A 22,587-nucleotide genomic window follows, 5' to 3' on the forward strand; every position below is an offset into this window, starting at 1 on the left:
AGCTACATGATTCACAAGAAAGTGCAGAGTCAGACAGTACACATGTACACAGCTACAGTGGTGAGTGGATCGTACTCACTCGTAGACTCTACACAGGAAAGAAGAGCGTCGCCGAGTACGAGTATCGATCGGCAGAGGCTTGCTTTTTTCTAGAAACCAGCTTGAAAGTTTTTGTTGCCTCTTGAAAAAATTTTTCTGAAGTGATCGAACGGTTACAGAACCCTTGCACTGGTGTGACTCCTTCGGTTTGTCCGATGACGACTTTGGACGACAAGTCCCTTTGGGAGGATGGAGAGGTACATAAGGTTTTCATAGCCAGTTGTTCGAATTTTGAACAGCTTGCTAATTTTCAGGTGAATTGAATTATTTACCCCATTCTCAGGAGCAGATCGACGACGAAGTCCTCCGTATGTCCACAGACGACATCGTTGGGCGTGGTCGGCTCATAGACAATGATATCAAGGTAAACTTCCGTAAATTTGACTATTTGGCAGTGCCCTGTGAGTAACTGGGGCATTTTCCTGATTACTGTTCAATCTTGTGATTGAAAGGAATTAAATTATTTACGAAATACACAACTAACAATTGGAAGGAGGTGGCGGTTCAAAGTGTTGATTGTATATATACAAAGATGAAGGTGCTACAGGTTCGGCTGTGATAAAAAATTAGCTATTCTTATAAACTCCAGTCAGTTTCGCCCAACACAATGATACTAACTTGTGTTATTCATTCAACATCTACCTCCACTGATGAGCACTAAAGGAGTGCAACAGCTGTCTGGAGGGTCCTGAAATATACTTATCTCAACGGGATTGACCTGGGTACAGCGATGCATTGTGGCGGTGATCAAGTGGAATGCGTCAGCCAAGAGTGTAGATTTGTCTGGTGGAGTTGGCCCTACTTGGATAATGCACATACAACGGTTTTGCAGGACCATTGATTCCATATAGAGGTTATGCGAATGATGCTGTGGTGGTGAGTCAGCGGAACCGCTCATGGGTGCTATATACACAGCGCGTGTTGGCGGTTTCCATAGTTTCGTTTGCGGAAGTGCATCGCTAGTGGTGGCCGCGACTTTGCCAACGCACCTCAACTGATGCTGTACTGTTATAACCTCTTTTTCGTGGTTTTACCGGTATTTGCTGTGCAAATTTAGCTTATAGCTGTGTACCCTTGCCCAGAGCACTGAAGGTGTATGAAGTTTCCAAATGGTTGTTGGGTGTACTTTTGTGCAATGTTTCAGGTGATGCGAAGTGAATTGATGAGAATAACTCACGAGCTGCAGTCGCAACAAGATAAGATCAAAGTGAGTGGCAACTTCCGGTCATTGTTGCGAACTGATTTGTCTGTGCTTTGATTCTTCGATTGGAATGAGAATGTTCCATTCTGCTTATCGATTTGGGCATTGCCGTGGTGCTGGTGCTAATAATGTATTTGTCTGTGCATCAGCACGTCAAGTACTTTGCCAAATGAGTAGTCTTGCTGTAAAGATAAATTATTTTGATGCGCAAATCCCAGTGCAATCAGAAGTGTGGCGGTGTGCTGTTGCTCCGTTAGGGTGCATTTAGAGTTTTTAGACGGGCGTGCAAAAGTTGCATAATTGACGTATTTCGGTTGTTTCATGGCTTGCGTGATGTTCCTGCGGCTTCCCGCCGTAGCCTGTTTCCCAGTGCAGCCAATCCTGTAGGGGAAGGTGTGTCAGGCATGAAATGATGAGTCACTGTACTTCCTCAGTGGTGAAAGTTCAGTTTTTTGTAATGGGCATGAAGTAGTTTCGGTTCTGGTATCCACCATGTCTCAATCACTGCTTGTTTTCATCAGCAATGGAGAGTTCTGCGAAGTTTTTCAACCTAGACCTCTGCTTGCAAGCATCTGGCTCATTACTGTCAGGACGGGGAAAGTATAGAGCGAACGGTAGACAGAATGAGCGGGTGGAGGTCAGGTAGAAGAGGATTTTCCGAATACCATGACCCCTTTGCAGTATGTTGTGAAATTTCTGCGAAGCACACACCGGGACGCTGCAGCATGACAACCCGGAGAAAGTGCAATGATGACTTCTATGCTTCTCTGTCCAACTCCCAACCAAATCAAACCCAAAATGGGTTAAAAGGACATGTACATGTCCTGGAATTACTACTTCTTCATCATCAAATCAACGCAAGATCACTGTGTACATTGTACATCCATACACTCCCTAATATTCTGCTATATCCATTGCTTTGTTGAATGCCACCAGGAAAACAACGAGAAGATTAAGGTCAACAAGACTCTTCCTTACTTAGTGTCGCATGTTGTCGAGGTAAGAAGTTAAAAGATACTGAAGTACTCTCTTCTCAGTCTCCGACCAATGGTCTCTGGTTTTGCACGTTGAAGGTGTCAATATTTTTTTTCTATGACCAAAAACACATGCAGCACAACAGCTGAGTGATGTGGATCAGCTCTTCAGAAGGACTGGCGTGACTGCATACATGCATACATGCGTGCATGCACCGCCAAACATACAACACTGGCACATTAGTGGTCGGTGAGGGGCATGCACTCAAACGCGACAACCGCTGAAGCACTCCGGCGTAGCATTCTTGAAATATCAGTCGCGGTAAAAACCTGATTTGTCTCGGTGACTGGCCTTGGCCGAGGGATTTCCCCTTGACTGGTATGCTGGTTCATCCCGGCATTCTTGAAGCGCACGGGCAACATATAAAAAGCCGGTGGGAAAATTGAGTGCATTACGATGCGGGACAGTGAAAATGGAGAGGGGACTGTTCACATCTCCAGCTCTGGGACTAACTTACTGTGTAGCACCATAGTGTTGGACATGTGATAACAGCTTTAGACAGCAGTATTGTCCGTGTGATCGAAGTACGGCTGCAGATTTCTCAGCGGTGTCTGTATGCATGTGTTGATATTGGTGCGTGCCTTTTTTTTCCTGTCCAGCTTCTCGATGTGGATCCAGAAGAGCAGGTTAGTGATCGCCGTACAGCTTTGAAGAGAATCAATGAAAGTGTTTCCATGCAGCGGAGTTTTAGCCTGTGTCTTTCTTATTTATCCAATCTGGCCATTCTTCTACAATGCGTTCTGCAGAGCGCAGGTTTGCTGTTGCGCTGTTAATGCTATTGCTGTGTTGCTGTATGCTGTTCACGGTTAAAAGTACGGATAGCGGCATGCACTCACTGGATCATGGATCTTGATTGCATTTCCTCACTTCGTCTCATAGTCCAGTTTGGTATTCGCACATTGTATTAGTGTACAAGTAGGACACGGAACTGGCGTTTTCGTTTCAAGTTACCATAAAGTGCCGTGGATCCGCCCCTGTCGTTTTCTTCTATCTGTAAAGTGTATTCAGCGTATGCATCGAGATTCAGTTTTCAACAGTTCTGAACGATGCATGTAAACCTTTGTAGATGTGTGTGTGTGTGGGGGGGGGGGGGGGGGGGCAGATGATGCTGTGATGTGATGAAAAGCCAATAGCCATTGTGGACTATCGAGTGAACATAGGGTTTCACTTCTTTTCTTTTCTAGGCCAATAATCAGTATGTCAACTCACCTCTTTGTCCCTCATTCTCTGTCCATGTCTTGTAGGAGGGTGGAAATGTCGATTTGGACTCGCAACGCAAAGGCAAATGTGCTGTAATCAAGTCATCAACCCGTCAGGTATTACTTTCGACCTAGGCTGGTGGGACAATGTGATCATTCATTTATCCATGACTGCATACTTTTCTTTGTAATGAAATGTTTTCTTTGTATTAAATGAAATACACTTTTGTGATTTGAATGAATGTTACCGCCTTACCAGAATTCCCCTGTTGTGCACTACCCCATCCCAAACACGCATACACACTCGCACATAATACCATAATACCCATGAGCACGTAAATCTTCGTTTCTCCTGGCATTTCAGCTACTGAACCTCCCTTATGGAAATCGTAGCAGACGAGATAAAGGACAGTTGCATAGATTAGGGCAAAGCACAAACAGACTAAACTGCAACCCACATTCCTGTCATGTTTGATATCGCACTTGAGCACACATTCCGTCACACATGCACATTCGCTCACTCGTTAGTATGACTGTATTTGTGTGCACTTGTTTTTGTTCTTGTTTTGTTGCAGACATACTTCCTTCCTGTCACTGGTCTTGTCGACCCTTTAAAACTCAAGCCCAATGACTTAGTGGTAAGTCCAACACACGGATGCTCCCCTATCTACTAGGCTATGACGTGTGGAGAATGCATGCTAAACTGGTCTGATTATAACTACTATAAGTGTGCCTCTCTCTTAGTACAATGCTGTTATGTCAGGTTCAGCTGCTTTTATCATATGTAGTGCCAGTTTTTTTTTGCTGCTGTAGTTGTATTGCTGTGCCGCTGGAGACATTACACAGCCGTGAGTAGTGGTGAGTGACGCCGCCATGACTTGCCGTGTGCCTGTGTCTGTGGATGTCTATGCGTGTTTGTTTACTCTCCAGGGTGTAAACAAGGATTCTTACCTCATCCTAGACACGTTACCGCCGGAGTAAGTACTGGTCTAGGAGGCCATTCATTGTGTTTATTTTCCCGCGTAAAGGAGGCTCAGGGAGACTGTAGCGACGGTTATTGGTGTAGGAGACCAGCGTGTAGTGTTCTCTGACTGCAATATTTATTCACGGCTCTCAAAGAGTCAGCACTATGGCTGGTCTGTGAACTTGGCAAACGAATTGGAATCCCCGGTCAGTTGGGACTAAGTTGGGGTGTGAAAACACGTCAGCCGCTCGCTATGCGCCCATTTAAGAGCTGCATAACCCATCTAATGCCTGTCTATCCAGTTGACTCTAAATCTCTCCTCGTTATACCATGAACTGTGATGTATCTCTCCCGATTGGATCTTACTGGGGAAATGGACCAACTGACGACAATTACAACTTTATAGACGAGATGCGTATATTCCAAGTGAATCACCTCCAACCCCACCCCTCTTTAGAACTGTGTGTGAAGACTGCTTGCCCTCCGATAGAAGACGAATGGTGTTGCTTGTGTACTGCATGTGTGCGGTTGCTGCAATGCCGTTATTTACTGCTGGCTGTGTGATATTGGATTTCAGGTATGACTCTCGAGTAAAAGCAATGGAGGTGGATGATAGGCCGACAGAGCAGTACAACGATATTGGTGGTTTGGACAAGCAGATCAATGAGGTAGAACTTTCTCTCTTCTGTCTCGATGTTCATTACTGCAATGCGAGATATGCAGAGCTGTCTGTTTGAAAAGGAAGCGTATGTGCTCTTGTGTTTTCGCTCCCAATGCATATGCCGATAGCCTACCCCCCCCCCCCCCCATTAACTCTGTGTGTAGAAACACTAAGAGCTGTTTGATGCAAGTACTTTGCTTTGCTCTTTGGTTGTGATGTTGCAGCTCGTTGAGGCTATTGTCTTGCCCATGACACACAAAGACCGCTTCGATGACTTAGGCATTCAGCCACCAAAGGGTAAGGTCTTTTGTTTAACCTGTAGATGGATGTTGTGATGGCAGCATTTGACATGCATTTGGACAGTGTAGGTTTAGACTGGTGTCTCGGCGCTGCTAGTTTCCTCCAATGTTTCGCACGCCAATGTCCCTTGAGTAAAGCGAAATGCGTGCTGCACCCGCTCGATTAGAAGTCCCTCTCAATTAGAAGTGCGCGCTACTATTCACGAAGCATTGTGTAAACCAGGTAGTGCTATGTACGGCAAGGTCAAATGCGTACAAAACATCTCGTGCGTGTAGAAGCCATGTACGTGCCACATGCCGGTACATGTCCAGGTCAACACAGTGTGTGTGAACTAACCCGAAGCTGAATTGCTTTGAAGTATGACAGTTTTAGGGATTTGACTGGAATACCGGCATGGATTGAACTAACAAAAGCGGCCCAACTTGAATAGACGCCTCCTCAAAATTGGCATTGAAAAATAGCCCCCCCCCCCCCCCCCCGACTTCTAAATCAAGTGAACAATACGGTAGGTACTCTCCATATGTATATCACTTCTGGGGTCTGCACAGGCCAACGGAGCAAATTACAGCATTATTAGCACTTCTTCTGTAAAAGGTGTTCACCTCCAAAGTGTTACCTTTCAAAATCCCTTCTGTGTATCTTTCTGCTGATGTTTCTGCTGCCCATCCATGCAGGTGTACTGCTGTATGGTCCACCTGGTACTGGAAAGACACTCCTGGCCAGAGCGTGTGCAGCACAGACTAATGTAAGTGTGACCTGACTGTAGCTCGGATCACTCTCAAGTTCAATTGCTGTGCTGGCTGGTTGTGCCCGGTATTGGATATGGCTGACAAGGTGCTCGCGGGTCATTGTGAACTTCACAGTGGAATTTTTCAAGATGTGATTGTATCTCAATCTGTGTGGTCTCTTTAGTTTCTAACTTTCTATACTGCTCTTTTCACTTACGGAGAACACTTTGCGGGGCGTATGGCAACAGTCGTGCGATGGGGCGAAAAATTGAATCAAGTCAACGTGTTTTCGCCACGACAGGCATTGCGCCTTGTTCCCCATGTACGAAGCCAATCGGGCGTTAACGCCCACTCAATATAACGCCCACTACCCGTGTACATGCCCAGGTGCCGGGTGTCAACACTCTTGTCCCGTTTTCTAGCCCACCTCCATGTAAACGCCCATGGGCGAAAGCACAGGTCCATTACACAATGCAGTGCATGCACAGCTCCATGTACATGTATATGCACGGTACTGTAGTATAACTTAGTGTACAGTATACTGTGCTAACCTGATTTGTACATGCAGTAGTACGGCATGATGTGAAAATCGATCTGATTTCACTTATCCGACATAACACCCAGGCCCAAATTGACGCCCATGTTCTGGACCTTCACTAACGTTTCCGCCCAGGGCCTTATTACGGGCGTTTACGGTAGTTGTTGTCTGCATCATCACCGCATTATGCTGTGTCCATGTGATTATGCTGATGTGTATCCGTGTTTCCTGTGTGCTTGTACAGTCAACCTTCTTGAAGCTAGCTGGCCCTCTCCTTGTTCAGGTCAGTTGGCTTGTGCTCTGCCTATCCTAGCTTTCTGGCTCTGGGATGGTGAGATTTACAGGATGGCAATGGCCTGTGTAAACTTGTATTGTTTGGACCAGTGAACTCCTGTATGGTGTGATACCGTTACCATGGTAACTACTTTCAAATTGTCGGCCTCCCAGGGCTAAAACACATTTCTGCTGCATTTAAATTTCGGCCTGTTTTGCTGCTGCCTGTACACTCTGTCACACTGAGCCTTGTAAAACAAATTTTCAGCCAAAAATGCCCAGGCCGAATAAAGCCGAAAATAGATATGCGCCGAATATTTGTTGACTTACAGTAGGCATGTTCTTGTTCTGTCCTGTTATGCGATACAGATGTTCATTGGTGATGGTGCAGCTCTTGTCCGCGATGCATTTGCACTGGCCAAGGAAAAGCAGCCAGCAATTATCTTCATTGATGAGTTGGATGCGGTGGGAACAAAGGTAAGCTTGATACTTCTGCAGCGTGCCTTGAGCTCTGCCACGATTACGTGATGAAAGTATTAGTGTGGTCAATACACAGAGCAGGTTTACGGTGATTTTCAAAATTCCCTGATATGTGCTTGTCGCAGAGCTAGCGAAATTTAAGTCCCCACAGTTTCTCGCTATGCTGTATGTTCGTTCCACATCTCTTTCCATCTGTATGCTTACTAGTGATCAAAATATGTGTTTTTTTCTTGCCTTTCTTCTTTTCCGCGCCTGTATAGAGATTCAACAGTGTTCACACCGGCGATCGCGAGGTAAGAACTTATTTTTGTTGCTTTGTGTTTTCGAGGGTGGCAGGCTCCCTGGAAGTGTTTGCAGGTGTTGTCTTGTTTTTGCTGTGTGCATTTCTAGCCTAGAGCAATGTTAGAGATGTCACTTGCCATGAAGTGATTTGTTCTGCTGTATCTTTGAAGCCTGTATGGTGCACACCCACTGCACAACAGAGAAATACTTTGCTATAGTGAAACCTGTCTAAAACGACCGCTCAAGACACCTTCAAAGCATGGTCTCGGTTACCAGGTGGTCCCCTTATCTGGGGTCATTTTGACTGGACGTAGCCTCCCTTGGTCCTGGTTTCAGTGACCGTTTGGGACAGGTGGTCGTCTTATCCGAGTGGTCGCCTTGACAGGTTTTGCTACACGTGTGCATTATAGGCAAGGGTTCTCCGTGTTGTGTATGCTTGGCATATACAGTGGAACCTCGCTTTCCGACCACCTTTTGTTTTTGTTCGGTCCCGAATTTTCCTCCATAAGCATGCATGTAGGATGGTCACTTTCCCAAATCAGACCACCTCGGAAATTAGACCACTTTGCCTGGTTCGAAAGGCGGTCGGAATTCCGAGGTTCCACTGTTCCTTGCGGAGAGATGCCCTGGGAAGGTGAGAAATTATCGTCGTCAGGCTCAAGTCCATTTTCTTCCCCTGTTTTCTGCAGGTGCAACGTACCATGTTGGAGTTGCTGAACCAACTTGACGGTTTTGAGCCAAACACGAAAATCAAGGTGGGTTGTTGATTTAGTCCAGCAGCTGTCTTCTTGTGTTTGCCATTGCCTTACTTGAAAACTGCAGATCACACTGTTGTGCAAGTGAACTTACTTGCACTGAGCGACACTTGACGGCTACCCAGCTACTACTCTAACCCCATAAACTACTTGTGTTCTACACACTGATTTGGATGCAGCTGTGTGATCGACAATGATTTAGTCTATTTTTTCACTTCCTAGCTTGCAGCAATAGGCAGGAAACGTATCTAGTGAGTTCAGCAGAGTGCTTACAGTATACCACTAGTCTCAGTCCTGTTGTGCCTAGAAGATTATGCTCGGAGAACAGCTTTTCTTATCTACCATCTCTTGCGTCATTTGAATTCCTTTACAGTCAACTTCGCTTATAACGACACTCGGCGGGGCATCAGAAAAGTGTCCTTATTCGCGAAGTGTCGTTATACCCGAAGTCTCATTATGTGTCCCAGTTGGATGGGACTTTGCTCTGGGCATGAAAATTATGTCGTTATTCGCGAATTGTCGTTATATCCGCAGTCGTTACAGTCAAATCTGTCGTAAGCGACCGCCCCTTGGTGCAAGAAAAAGCGGTCGCTTACGGCAGATGGTCTCTTACGGCAGATGTATGGTAAATCCGGCATACCAGGTATATGCTTCCATGTACTCAAATCGACGAGAATAATGTGATTTTTAATATCATTTTATTGGATATTCAACGACGACCATACCCGTATTACGCGTATGCGACACGGCAGTAGATCGACACTGCCTAGCGCCGGGACTTGAGAGCTACAGCACAGCCTCAGTACAGCCTACAGCCAGTACAGGCCAGGCGCCAGTCGATCGCACTTGCAAGACAACGCATTTTCACACTTTGCAGTTGACAGCGCACTGGCAAGTACAGTTTCGCACCTGAACCTGGGTCGCGGTCGCTTACAGCAGATTTGAATGAAGCCACCGTGCATGAAATCGCGGTCGCTGGTCGCGCACAGCAGATGGTCGCTCTGGACAGATCAGTTTGTATGTGAAACCGTCGGTGCAGGGAAAATCGGTCGCTAACGGTAGATGGTCGCCTACAGCAGAGGTCGCTAACGGCAGATTTGACTGTATTAGCGAAGTTGACTGTAGTCATTGCTGTGTCTGCCTTTTTCTTCCAACTGTGTATGCTTGACAGGTTATTGCAGCTACTAATCGTGTTGACATTCTCGATCCAGCTCTACTGCGATCAGGTGAGGATGTGTGTGTGTGATGTACATTAGTACAGTGGTGGCAACCGGAATCCGATCCCGGGAGCGGTGCGCTCGCACTGCACCAACACAGCACGCGATCACACCAGCATCAAGGCATGGGCAACGCATGCATGCATATCTGAACTGCTGTACATGTACTGTACTTGTGCCGCAACTTGCAGTTGCACCTGAAACAATGGGGTCGTTCGCAGTACAACGGTATGCATGTACGCAGTACATGTACTGCCAATAGTACACAGCCATACGCTAAAGCAGAAAATGAATGCCAAAAATTGATCTTCGCTCTTTGCTGCATGCCAGGGGACATATACAAACACTACCCGTTACGATTCCTTTTAGCTCTGCAGCACTCGTACGTAAAAATCCCACGTCTTGCATTTCAGTTGCCAGCAGTGTAGCTGCCAATGACAGTAGCCCCCCCCCCCCCATCTCTCTTTCTCCCTCGCTCAGTGATACCTTCTTCCATGAAACAGGACACATGACGGTAGCCAACGTGGCAACCGGTAGGCAGACTTCCTGCTACAGACATCCTTAGTTTGGCATTATCGATTCCCCTCAACTTTAATCCACATCACATTACTTTGGGCTTTGGGAAAGTTTGAATGTCCTATACGTACACAGTTCACAGCTAAAGTCATGTACATCTAGGAAGTAAATGCAAGTGTGATCAACCTCGAAGCTCTTTGTCAGTCATGAAGGTGTCGGTCTTGCCCTTGACGCACAACCCTCAAGCCTATTCTCTTCAGGCAACGTTTGGCCGCCTTGACCTCAAGAGGCTGCGTACTCTATAGAGGGTATGCAATGACGTCAAATCCGCCTTAGATGGAAGCGTGCCGAGTGGAAAAATGCCCATTCATGGGTTAATTACGTACAGAAGAACTTTGAGTGGCAAACGTACTACAGTACTGCTCAATGAAATCCAGTCGAGTTTCTCAAGTACGCGCCGGGCATTGCGCAGCCCTAGACCTGCCAACACTGGGCTGCAGAAAGGTGCACGGCGCCAACTGGACTCTCGCGACTGGATTTCATTGAGCAGCACTCTGTATGTGACTGGTTTTGCATATCCTCTATATTACATTGTCTATGTGTACGTGTATGTGTGTCCCCCGTACAGGTCGTCTTGATCGGAAAATTGAGTTCCCCCTTCCAACAGAAGAGGCCCGCGCCCGTATTATGCAGATCCATTCAAGAAAGATGAACACAAGGTATGTGTGTCCGTCTGTCTACTTCACCCGCCACCATTTCACTCTCCTACCGAAACCGTCCAACACATTCTTTCAACGGTTGTAGAAAATTCCCAAGAACGCAATCTGATGGATAAAAAGAAAGGACAAAATGTTACGAGTTATGACTAACTGTCCACCAACGTAACCAGATCATATAGTCAGCGAGTGTGACGAAATGGCACCAAACTGACAAGGAGTACTGAGGCTGCGTTTACACGACAACGCTGGGGGTGAAAACGCAACAAAATCCTTTCGGATGCATGGTATATTTTCCACACCTGTGTACTATTATTAATATTATCTTCCTATCATACCCTGGTTTCTCATCATTGTGTTGCTTTTGCCCGAAGAAAACACATGAGAACAAGTTAATAGAGAGGTTAACCTTTTGAGCACGCGTGACGTTCTGACACGTCATGACCACTGCCACTGTGACACGCGTGACGTTCTAGGACGTCACTAGTCAGTGCGGAACTACATCGATCCCGCGTTTCTTCCGTGGCGTGGCGTCGAGCTGTACCGCTGCACAGAGGACTCCTAGTATGTACGCGTACCGTAAAAAAAAGTGCGAGTCGCTCCGCAAGTTTGAACTGGAGTTACATGCGCGTGCATACATTTCCCAATACCAATTTCGCGTATAACTACTTCCTCCGCGTCATCGAAATTGTCGCAGTTTGACTTTTGATATAAAACGGGGTATTTACTCTCCAGCACTCGTACCAGAGGCAAGGAATTGGACATAGGCGATAATCATCAGTATAGGGTGACGGCAAAGGTCTATTTTCTGTTGTTGGAAGCTGGAATCTTTGAACTAGACGCGATTTCTTCGCTGATGTCGCTGCGATGGAAATTTCGACTCGTTGAGATCAGTCAGGCGTTGCAGCCCGCACATTTCTCGTGCTTATGGCCATTCACTCAAGCCTCATCACTATTTTACCTTAGCTGGGGTGAGAATGACTTCGTGGAACAAGTAGCAGCGCTTGGAGAAACATCGAGGGGTCAGCAAACTAAATGCATGCAACAGCGATAAAATTTGTCGCTCTGGCTGAGACACTCAGTACATGATTGTACGTGTACCTGCAACAGCCGTGTAGACTCTACACGTAGTGCTAGTGATGCACGCGCAGATGCCGTACCAGTGATGCTAAAAAAGAGGGCGCGCTGGACGTGACAGTACACTTACCTGGTACCTGCATGAGCTGTGACCACACAGCTAAAATAAATGGGCATGCCACGGCTAAAAAAAGTTCATTTCAAGATCGAGGTCATTCCGCCGATGGTGATCAACCGACCTCGCAACGATCGTGTATTCTTACTTTGTTGGTGGTGAAGTAGAAATCATCCAGAGCTAGCAGACGACAAGCATAGCAGGTCTTGTCCTGTTGAGAAAGTCAAAGCGTTTGAGATGAGGCGCGACCAACTTACAACCTTCCTTGAATTATTTTGGAACGATATTTTTGCGCCCATTGACATCAAAGAGGACGAGGCCTTCATCTCTGCGTGAAATTTCTCAGTCCAACTGTCCTGGAACGTTACTCTAGCCTTCAGACTATCATACTGTGTAATAACTTTTGAATGGTTTAGCTTATGGAGTTGTCAGTAACAAGTGACAAGTCACTAGTCAAACTGCGACAATTTCGATGACGCGGAGGAAGTACCTTTATGAAAACGGTCATAACTTTTGTAATCTTTGTCGTATTCCCAAAACGAAAACAGTTCTGTGCTCAAGATACATAAAAGAATCGTTTGAAATCAAGTTTGGTCACATAGAGTGAATTAAATTGTTTACTGCGTGGCAGAGGTTTTCAATGGGCCCGGGCTCAAAAGGTTAAGATTCACGTAATTACCGACGTGACGCGCAATTTCACGTCAAATTTGGCGTAAAACTCCTTCGACGTGAGCAGCAGGTCACTCGCGTTGATTTTTCGACGTGCGAGCCAAATAACGTGAGCTGGACTTTCGCGTCACGTCAGAAATAACGTGCATCTTAACCTCTCTAATATCGGATGCATGGTTCATTTACACGGTACGCGGAGCAAAACGTAAAGTTGTACACCAAAACGGAAGAAAACCAAAACGCTGGCCAAGGTGGAAGAATTTGAAAACGGAAATGTTCTGCCGGATAAATTTGGGTGTGTAAACAGTCGAAACGGTCTGCTGGCCTCGTTTTCCATCATATTTGTTCTGTTTTCGGCCGTTCACACGGATCCGAAAATCAAAAAATGTTTTACAATTTTTGTCATAAGCTCATTGCGTAATCCTATATTTGGGAGAGATGATGTAATCGCGTGCCGTGGCAAAGTGCCGAGTTGTGGGCAAAAGTCTTTGCCCGCAACCTCTTCCTTGCCAAAGAGTTTGTAAAAATTTATTTTGATTGTTTGGTGCAGTGCTTTTTTTCTTGTTCGTGTCTTTAGTTCAGTTTTGTACATTGTACATGTAGTACCGTATGTGATGGCGGCGACTGGGTTTGATCCCGATGGCAGCAGCGATTCTTCTCTGTCAGGAGACGATGGTGACAAGCCTAGAGTCACTGGTAGCTACTGTTGTGTTCCGTTGTGCAAATCTGAGTATGGAAAACCAAATTCACCAAAGTTCCATGACTTTCCAACCGATCGTGCTTTGAAGTCTGCTTGGCTACATGCCATTCGTCGTGATGAAGGGAAGCACTTCAAGGTGAAGCCGAAAACAACAAAAGTTTGCGGACTACACTTCCAAGAAAGTGACTATCGTGTTGTGAGTGATCGTGCTTTGAAACGAAGACAAAAGGAGGGAAAGGGTGGCAAGCCTCGACCGCGCTTGGTACCTGGAACAGTACCTACCGTCTTCTCGTTCCATAAATCAGCGACACAGGGCCCTTCGCGAAAACCACCAGCTAAGCGGGTGTTCTTGAAGCCGGTTACGTCAGACTCCAGTTCGAGTGACGAAGATGCTCAGGCAATGGTTGTGGATGACGGTGAGGGCAGCCACCAAGACGACTCAGTGGATGAGTTGGAGAGACTCAGGCAACAAGTAGCAGAATTGAACTTGAAAAATGAGAAGCTTGACTTAGAACTGCAGTCCGCTAAGTCGTCTCGGGATGTGAGTGTGGGTCTTTGCTCCAAACTGTGGAAAGAGCAAAAGACATTGGAAGAGGAGCTCAGGCAGACAAAGGAAAGCCTGGTCCTGCACAAATTTGACATCCGTAGGTTCTCTGAGAAGGCCCACATGGTGAAGCTCTACACCGGCTTCACGTCATTTGACATGTTTATGGCATGTTTTCGCTATCTGGAGTCAGACGCTGCTGAGATGCGAGCTTGGAAAGGATCGAGGACGAAGCTTGATGGTGAGCGACTCGGGAGAAAGAATGGTCCATTGCCTAAACTCAGCCTGGAGATGCAATTCTTCTTTGTATGTGTCAGGTTACGGCAAGGACTCGTGTTGGACGATCTGGCAGATCGATTCAAGGTGGACAGTTCAACCCTGTCAAGGTACTTCACGTCATGGGTGAATTTGATGTATGTGACCTTTAAAGAATTGCTGGTGTTCCCGTCTCGTCGGCGTATCGACAAAGACATGCCCAAATCTTTCAAGATATACTACCCCACTACTAGAGTCATTATTGACTGCACTGAGTTTTTCATCGAGCGGCCGTCCCGTCTGTCCACCAACAATGCAGCATTCTCCGCTTACAAAAATCACACCACGTGCAAGTCCCTCATTGGAATCACTCCTAACGGAACTATCAGCTTTGTCTCCACGTTGTATGATGGGTCAATCTCGGACAGGGATATAGTCATTGACTCGGGCTTCATCTCACTGATGGACCATGGTGACTCAGTCATGGCGGACAAGGGCTTCAACATCCAAGACCTCCTTGCTCCATACGGTGTCCGGCTGAATATTCCACCATTTAACACCAAGGCACATCAAATGCTCCCCCAGGATGTTGTCGAAACGAAGTCCATCGCTGCTGTAAGAATTCATGTGGAAAGAGCCATCAACCGCATCAAGCAATATCGTCTTCTTGATGGTGTCATTGACAACAATTTATTTGATATTCTTGAGCAAGCTGTCTTCTCAGCGTGTGTTTTATGCAATTACCAACCCACATTGGTTGCTACCTGATATGGTCTCGATGTCAATACAATTTTCACACCTTCATTCATAAATCGCCCTGTCCTGTTGAACAATGTACATAATTATGTAAATAAGCGAACATTTTTATATTATCACAGACCTAAACGGTGGTGTTCCCAGAAACTGTATTATTTAGGTGCAGCTGTGCGCATTATTCTTTCTATTTGCTGCGTTGAGAGCGTTGTCATTACTCTGTTCTTTCTGGTTTTGGCACCACCCCACACCCTATTATTTGATCATTATTGTATTTCGTCACCTACGGTGTTCTAAGCTGCCATTCCTTTTACTAGTGCTTCCTATTGGCACATCCATTAAACCAGTCCCTTACCCAGCCAGTACTCAGACGCCTACAAATCGTGTTCAGTACTCCACGAGTACAGTGTATTAATTTTGATGATTGAATAGAAAAACAATCACTTTGAAAGAAGATTGTGAGTACTCCACGAGAACTAACAGTGTATTTTATGATTGAATGGAAAACAAGAACTTTGAAAGAAGATTGTGAGTTCTCGAATAGTGCTATGGTGAAGTCTCTCTCTCTCTCCCTCCCTCTCTCTCTCTCTCTCTCTCTCTCTCTCTCTCTCTCTCTCTCTCTCTCTCTCTCTCTCTCTCTCTCTCTCTCTCTGTGTCTCTCTCTGTCTGTCTCTCTCTCTCTCTCTCTCTCTCTCTCTCTCTCTCTCTCTCTCTCTCTCTCTCTCTCTCTCTCTCTGCTATTGGCCTGGTTGTGATGAAGCCGAGACCCAAGGTCGGCAGAGCATCCCAGACCACGCCACCACTCCCCTTATTCATGGCTCACACATGACGGGTTTACGTGGCTCTAGTAAAAAAAAATAGTAACTAGGAAAAGAAAGTTCGAAAGAAGTCCAGTGTTGACATTAAGAACAACATCACATTAGAGCAGCATGAATGGCCGGAAGGTAATGCGAGAAATAAAATTTCTCCAGTCGGGGCAGAAACTCCTTCACAAGGGAATGATCAGCAGCGACAGTTTCCACAAACAGACCATCTGGAAACCATATGACAAAGTCGGCAGCCTCCACATCGCAAACATACATCTGCGTTTGAACTTGGTAGTAGTAGGTGTGCGTTCGCTTGAGGACCAAATTGCCATCAACATCCGTCAAGCATGAAGTCCGCCGTCCAGCAAACTCACGAAGCGACATACCATTCCGCATGGTGAAAGGACACTTGATCTCCACCACACACTGCAGTTTGCCATTGACCATGACTAGACCATCAGGCGAAGCACTAAGCCATGGTTTGGTTGGATGGATGAAAAGGCCACAGGATTCGACGAGAACAGGAACATCCGAAGTCTGTGCACGTGTGATGTAGGCTTTGACAGCATCACATTCATGCGCTAAGCCATACTTCATAGCCGCTGTAGGATGCTGCGGTGGAGCCAATTTCCTGTTGATGATGGTGGAGAAATCATCACTTCGTCGGCTTGCAATACTCTTAACAAGTGTTGCAGTCACTCGTAGTCGCCGCTCGTTGTACCAGGAGAGGTTAGTTGACTGTCCCTTCGTCTCCCTTGCAATTTCAGCTGCACGGGCACTGGACACAGCAACACGGTGTTCATAAAAATCAGCAGGCGATTCCGGATTAATAGCGGCCATAGGCACAGGCGCCTCACAAGAAGACTCTGGTACACCCATCTGGCGCTCACTGTCTGACTCACTGCTGCTGCCCTCGTCACATTCCGAGTCATCTGGGCTTGGGACAGGAGAAGGTTCAAGTAGCTTTAGCCAACATGAGCTGCCATACATCTTGATCTTTCCCGATTTGTCCTCTGCCAGAGCCTTCTCCTCAACGCGCTCCAAGTCAGTACGCAGCCTGGCAACTGCCTCAGAATTGACGAATCTGCGGTTTGTAGGCCTGGGGTCATAAAACGGGATGCTCTTTTTCTTTTCTACAAGATCTCTGCCTGAATACGTGTCCTTCTTCAGGTGGACTTCCGTTACTCTGCTGGCCTTGACGCGTGCTGCTCGGGGCTGATTCCATTGCATCAGTTTCTCAGTACACGTTTTGGCTGCCTCTTCACGCAGGCCAAGCCTTACAAAGTCCTCCAATGCATATAATAGGCCCGCTATGTGGTTACAGGAACCAGCTAACCCAGCAGGGCATGTGCAATAGGCAGTGAGAACCGTAGGGACATGTGACACACCGCCAGCAGTGCAGCATATCCGAACGTTGTATTTCCTGTCCTTCCGGAAAGAGGGCAGGACGACGCAGCGGACAAAACAGAATTGTGGAAAGACAGGCAGTGAATTGAACTGGATCTTCTGGATGTGGCCTGACTTGAAGAACCTGAACCCTTTGTCTATTCCACGGAACGAGCTGTACTTGGCTGTGCCGGAATCACCAACCTCCTCGTCATCCTCCCCATCATCATCCTCCCATTCGTCATCAACTTCAGCAGCGAGAGCACTATCAGCAGCGGCAGCACTATCAGCAGCGACAGCACTATCAGCAGCGACAGCACTATCAGCAGCGACAGCACTATCAGCAGCGACAGCACTATCAGCAGAATCACTGGCATGTGAAGTAGCAGGAATAGCAGCAGTGTCGTCACCTCTTGCAATCTCGTGCCCACTGATGACTTCCTGGACCGTCCGCTCTGTGAAATGCACATACAGGGTTCGGAATGAGAATGATGGCAGCTGACTTAGATTATCCTTCCATCCCTCGGTGGGGAACGGGGGGACACTTCTTAGATTGGGGTGCACGACACCTGCGGACTTCAGACGCTCAGCTTTAGCAGCAATGTTTACACCACCATCAGGGTCAACAATTTCATGTGCCAAGCCACCACGTATGTAGTCTTCAACTCTGTTGAACACAAAGAACAACACCCAAACAACGAAATAAATTTCAAAATTGAAAACATTGACAACCGAAAAAGGAAAATAATGATTATGGGAGGATATGTGGGATAATTCCTAACTAAAGGCGAAGTGACGTAAAACCCAAACAATGTTACTTCCCGGTTCTACTCACTACATGTATTACCATACCGTCTTGCAATTAGGTCTAAAGAAAAATCCCAGCACAAATCTCACCTTTTCAGCAATTCAGGTTTCGTTCCCGATCGACGAGCATTACGGCAAGCTAGCCAACGCTTCAATTCTTTCACGGAAAGTTGACTTGCCAAGCGTTGAGAGCCATCAGGATTCCGACCTAACGATGCTCCAGGCACATCGTCCTCGGAGAGCTTCACAGCCTGCGCCTCCATCTCCGATAAACAAAATACTACGAAAAGTGTTCCTTGCAGAAGCAGCTGACACGGCCTAGATTTGCTTCTGCCCACAACTCGGCACTTTCCAGGCTGGTCGCGTACGCATGACATCATTACGCAATGGGCCTATGTGACGAGTGTTGCCGTGTGGCCTGTTTTCAGCTATTCCTTGAGTGTGATTGGTGCTTCCACGACAACACTTGGCACATGACGAACTTTGGCGCATCCTTTGCTCCCGTGTAGACGCGCGAAAACGATTCAAACCGAGACCACCTCGGATCAGCTTTAATCGTGTAAATGCACGAAAACGGAAAAAGAAATGCGGGACTGAAAACGGAAAACTGGCCGTGCGTTGTCGTGTAAACGCAGCCTAAGACCTTCAACGACCTGACACCTAGCTCCAACACTTCTCCGAGGCGCAAACCAACAACCTTCCAGCTTGGAAGGCTCAGGTTCGGAAAGGTCCAAGAAGGGAAGGAAAGCGCAACGAAGAAGAGCACGAGCTACCTCCCACGGCAACAAGGAATGCCGAAATTTACTGGGTGATGACGAAACTAGTAAGGCTATTGGACATACCGGTCTTACTACAACTCGACGACGCAAAGCAACAGACCACCCAATTTGGTTTCAGTTTGTCACAATTTGTTTCGCTTAGGGGTCGTCGCAAAAGTTTTTTGTCGTCCCTGAAACGAACATGATTCATTTGGGGGGGAGGGGGTGCGAGCCAAAATCGCAAGTCGACCGACACTGTACATATGACATGTGCATGCATGCGATTTTCGTCGCCCAGCATAGCAAGCTGTGTTCGTTTCAGAGGGAGGGGAGGGGGTCCGAGTACGAAATGAACGATGTTCGTTTCAGGGACGACAGAAAACTTTTGCGACGACCCCTTAGCTTCCCCTTTCTATGTTTATTACATTAACTTTAGCCTCCCAACAGAAATGTCATCAACCTATTAAATCGCATGACAGGAAATAATGTAATGCCGGGAAAATCTATTGTTGGTGTTCCGAAGGTCTTCCGATGAGACACACTGATTGTGACGTCGTGATGCATTCCATATATCGCATGTTACATACTTATAAGTTTACTACTCGCTGTGCCTTGCACGCCGCGACACACTTGGACTATGCATGCCTTTTCCGTGTGATGCGTCGTATGCACCACATGGCTGCTGTTATTTGAATTTATTTGAATCTCTCGTGCCTATCTTTCTGGATACAACTTATTGTTTTCCGTTCTGTTCTGGCGGTTTTTGGTCTTGCCAAGACGTTGTCAGCCAGTCAGTTTTGTTTGTCAGAAAAGTAATGAAAGTTGATGAACACCTCTGAAACTCACTGTCCCAGTCGGCCTCATTTCCAGTTGGTGTGGGTTAATAGGAATTGCATGCTGTCTATTACTGTATGACTCCGTGGCGCAACGGTAGCGCGTCTGACTCCAGATCAGAAGGTTGCGTGTTCGAATCACGTCGGGGTCATCTTAACTTTTTTTCTTCTGAAATGCACATCCCACTTCATACAATAAACAGCTGATCTTGTCTTTTTTAATGATATAAACACAAGTTCGTAACGCTCTCAAATTCCCAAGAGTAACTGTGTGAGTTTGCTGTCTGCTGGCCAGTGAAATCCGACCAGTTGCTCGAGAATCATGCTCCGGGTTGTATTGCGGCTCACTCAGAACTGCACATCCTTGGGGAATGTATTGCACTTTTCAGTACCTACAAGACCTTTGGTATAATTTCCTAGGTCTTTCATTTTGATGATTTTGCGAGTTTTCTTCATACATGTTCTGCTTATTTTGGCCAGGTTTTAGAAATTCTATACTTTGTTTCTGATGGAGAAATCATTTTGCATTTGTGTTCTTTTGTTGTTTCGATTGCAGTCATGATGTGAACTTTGAGGAGTTATCTCGCAGCATGGATGACTTCAATGGTGCCCAGTGCAAGGCAGTGTGTATTGAAGCGGTAAGGAGCCGTGTACTGCTGTGTCCTTTTCCTTCATGTGCTTCCTGTTGACATGCTATGGCCATTGACCGCCATCATCATGTACCTGTTGGCTAGGCACATGCATGTAGTGTGTATAGTGTTTCAGCGCTCGTACCACACGTTGTGCGATCCCTCCCCCCCCCCCCCCCCCCCCCCCTGAACAGCACTGCATGCATTACGAGCAGCTAGTACTGCTGACAGGACATTCCTCAGCATGACCTATCCATGTACTGGTATGGTGGGTGCAAGCCGTACCTGTTGTTATACATGTACAGTGAAACTTCAGTATACTGCACCTCCAGGGGACATACAGATTTGTACTCTATAGCCGAGGTACTGTACAGTCAACTTTGCGTATAACGACCCCCGGCGGGGCATCAGAAAAGTGTCCTTATTGGCGATGTGTCCTTATACCCGAAGTCCCATTATGTTTATTCCAGTTAGATTGGACTTTGCTCTGGGCATGGAAATTCTGTCGTTATTCGCGAATTGTCGTTATATCCGCAGTCTTTATTAGCGAAGTTTACTGTATATCCAAGGTCGAATGACTGGCAAAGGATACGCAGGGTGCTCTTAAAAGTGTGTTATAGCCAGCAGGGTATTTTAACTGAACTGTCTCCCTGTACTGTGTATGCATTGGCAATCTTCTTCTTTTTTCATTGATTTCTTCTTTTTTTCACTAGTTATTAGGGAATGGAAAAGGTGATTTATTCTTTCTGTGGTTTTTGACTTTTTAGTGCCTTGAGTGGGTGCCTGCGGTTTTGCGGAAACCATTCAAACTTGTTTGGCTTGCTGTGACTTCTTCCTGCGTGTTATTCAGGGCATGATCGCTTTACGACGAGGTGCCGCCGAGTTGACACATGAAGACTACATGGACGGTGAGTTACAAAGTCGTGTTGGGGGGGGGGGGGGGGGGGGCATGCCATCCATAAAACAGATATAATTTTGTTGATGTGCAAGAATCAAAGATGCTTTCTCAGTCTGTTTTTTGTGGTGTGTGTGCCCACGTGTGTACATGTGTCTGTCTTGTTTCTAGCTATCCTTGAGGTACAAGCCAAGAAGAAGACCAACCTGGATTATTTTGCATGAGTCCATATGCTGTGTATACTACTTGCTGCTGTATAATACTAATATTTTTGAAGAAAAAAACATCGTCAACACCCATTTTCACTCACTGCCTACGCTAACTCATGTCTCATTTTAGGGACGCAGCTTGCCGCTCTCCTTTCATGTTCTCTGTTTTATATACTAGTACCAAGTATGTATTCTTTTACCACATTTCTTTCGTTTAAATTGCCAACCCTGCGCCAGGCTCAGGAGCTATGCATGATAGGTTTGCAAATCCATGCATTCTCTCTCTCTCTCTCTCTCTCTCTCTCTCTCTCTCTCTCTCTCTCTCTCTCTCTCTCTCTCTCCCTCTCTCTCTCTCTCTCTCTCTCTCTCTCTCTCTCTCTCTCTCTCTCTCTCTCTCTCTCTCTCTCTCTTCTCTCTCTCTCTCTCTCTCTCTCTCTCTCTCTCTCTCTCTCTCTCTCTCTCTCTCTCTCTCTCTCTCTCTCCCTCGCTCTGTTTTCAAATGTACAGTGTGTGCTGCTATGTTGCTATGTTTTCACCAGTTTGCATATTGTGTGCTTGCATGTTCAGATATCTATTTCCACCCGAGTGGACAAAGTTGTATTGTGTTGGTGACTAGCTGAGCCAGCAACTGTTGATTGTTATCCAATGTGCGTAATACCACTCCGGTGTCTGCATGCGGCGTATTGCTATGTGCGCTGCTGAGGAAGTGATTGTGTCATTGGTGTTTGCGAGAGAGAGAGTGATCCCCTCTCGCTCATACCTGTGTTCTCTTCGTGCCCCTGGTTGCATAAGCATTTCCCCGAATGCCGGCTCATGAGCTCAGTTCTTCATATCAATACGTCGATTTCTGGTACTTCAGAAGTAGAATATCTCGTTCGGAAAGCTAGAACCTAGAGTGCCAAAGAAAGGCTGAGCTCAAGACCTTTCCAACATTGAATTGTGTGTGGGGATTGGACGATCTTTGACAGAGTAGTGGTAACAAATGTTTGTACAAGTACTGGTCTAGGCTCCATTCACCGCGATTAGATACACGTTGCAAGCTGAAGTACGTGAAAACATGTCATCAGAGGATCAGGCACGGCCAGGAATAAAGAGCAAAGACACAGAGGATTGTACCATTTTTAGGACAAGATTTCAACATAGTACATGATTGTACAACAATAATAGGGGATCAGGCATTCACTTGA

The 22,587-nt window shown here is 46.4% G+C and overlaps 1 protein-coding gene and 1 non-coding gene across 2 annotated transcripts; both read left to right on the forward strand.

The window, feature by feature from the left end:
- Positions 1-132: 132 nt before the first annotated feature.
- LOC135825543 (26S proteasome regulatory subunit 6A-B-like) lies at positions 133-22,083 on the forward strand. The gene is made up of 20 exons (XM_065338157.1): positions 133-296; positions 383-463; positions 1,244-1,306; positions 2,237-2,299; positions 2,935-2,961; positions 3,580-3,651; positions 4,110-4,172; positions 4,465-4,511; positions 5,076-5,166; positions 5,384-5,456; positions 6,134-6,204; positions 6,970-7,008; positions 7,368-7,475; positions 7,739-7,771; positions 8,450-8,515; positions 9,687-9,741; positions 10,877-10,967; positions 20,224-20,305; positions 21,147-21,204; positions 21,363-22,083. The coding sequence occupies exons 1-20, from the start codon at positions 255-257 to the stop codon at positions 21,413-21,415; spliced, it is 1,278 nt and encodes a 425-aa protein (XP_065194229.1). The 5' UTR covers positions 133-254; the 3' UTR covers positions 21,416-22,083.
- Trnaw-cca (transfer RNA tryptophan (anticodon CCA)) lies at positions 19,748-19,819 on the forward strand. Its single transcript has one exon. It is a non-coding gene; the product is annotated as a tRNA-Trp (tRNA).
- Positions 22,084-22,587: the final 504 nt, after the last annotated feature.

The sequence above is a fragment of the Sycon ciliatum genome, chromosome 1, assembly GCF_964019385.1.
Source record: "Sycon ciliatum chromosome 1, ocSycCili1.1, whole genome shotgun sequence".
In the NCBI taxonomy this organism is placed as follows: Eukaryota; Metazoa; Porifera; class Calcarea; order Leucosolenida; family Sycettidae; genus Sycon; species Sycon ciliatum.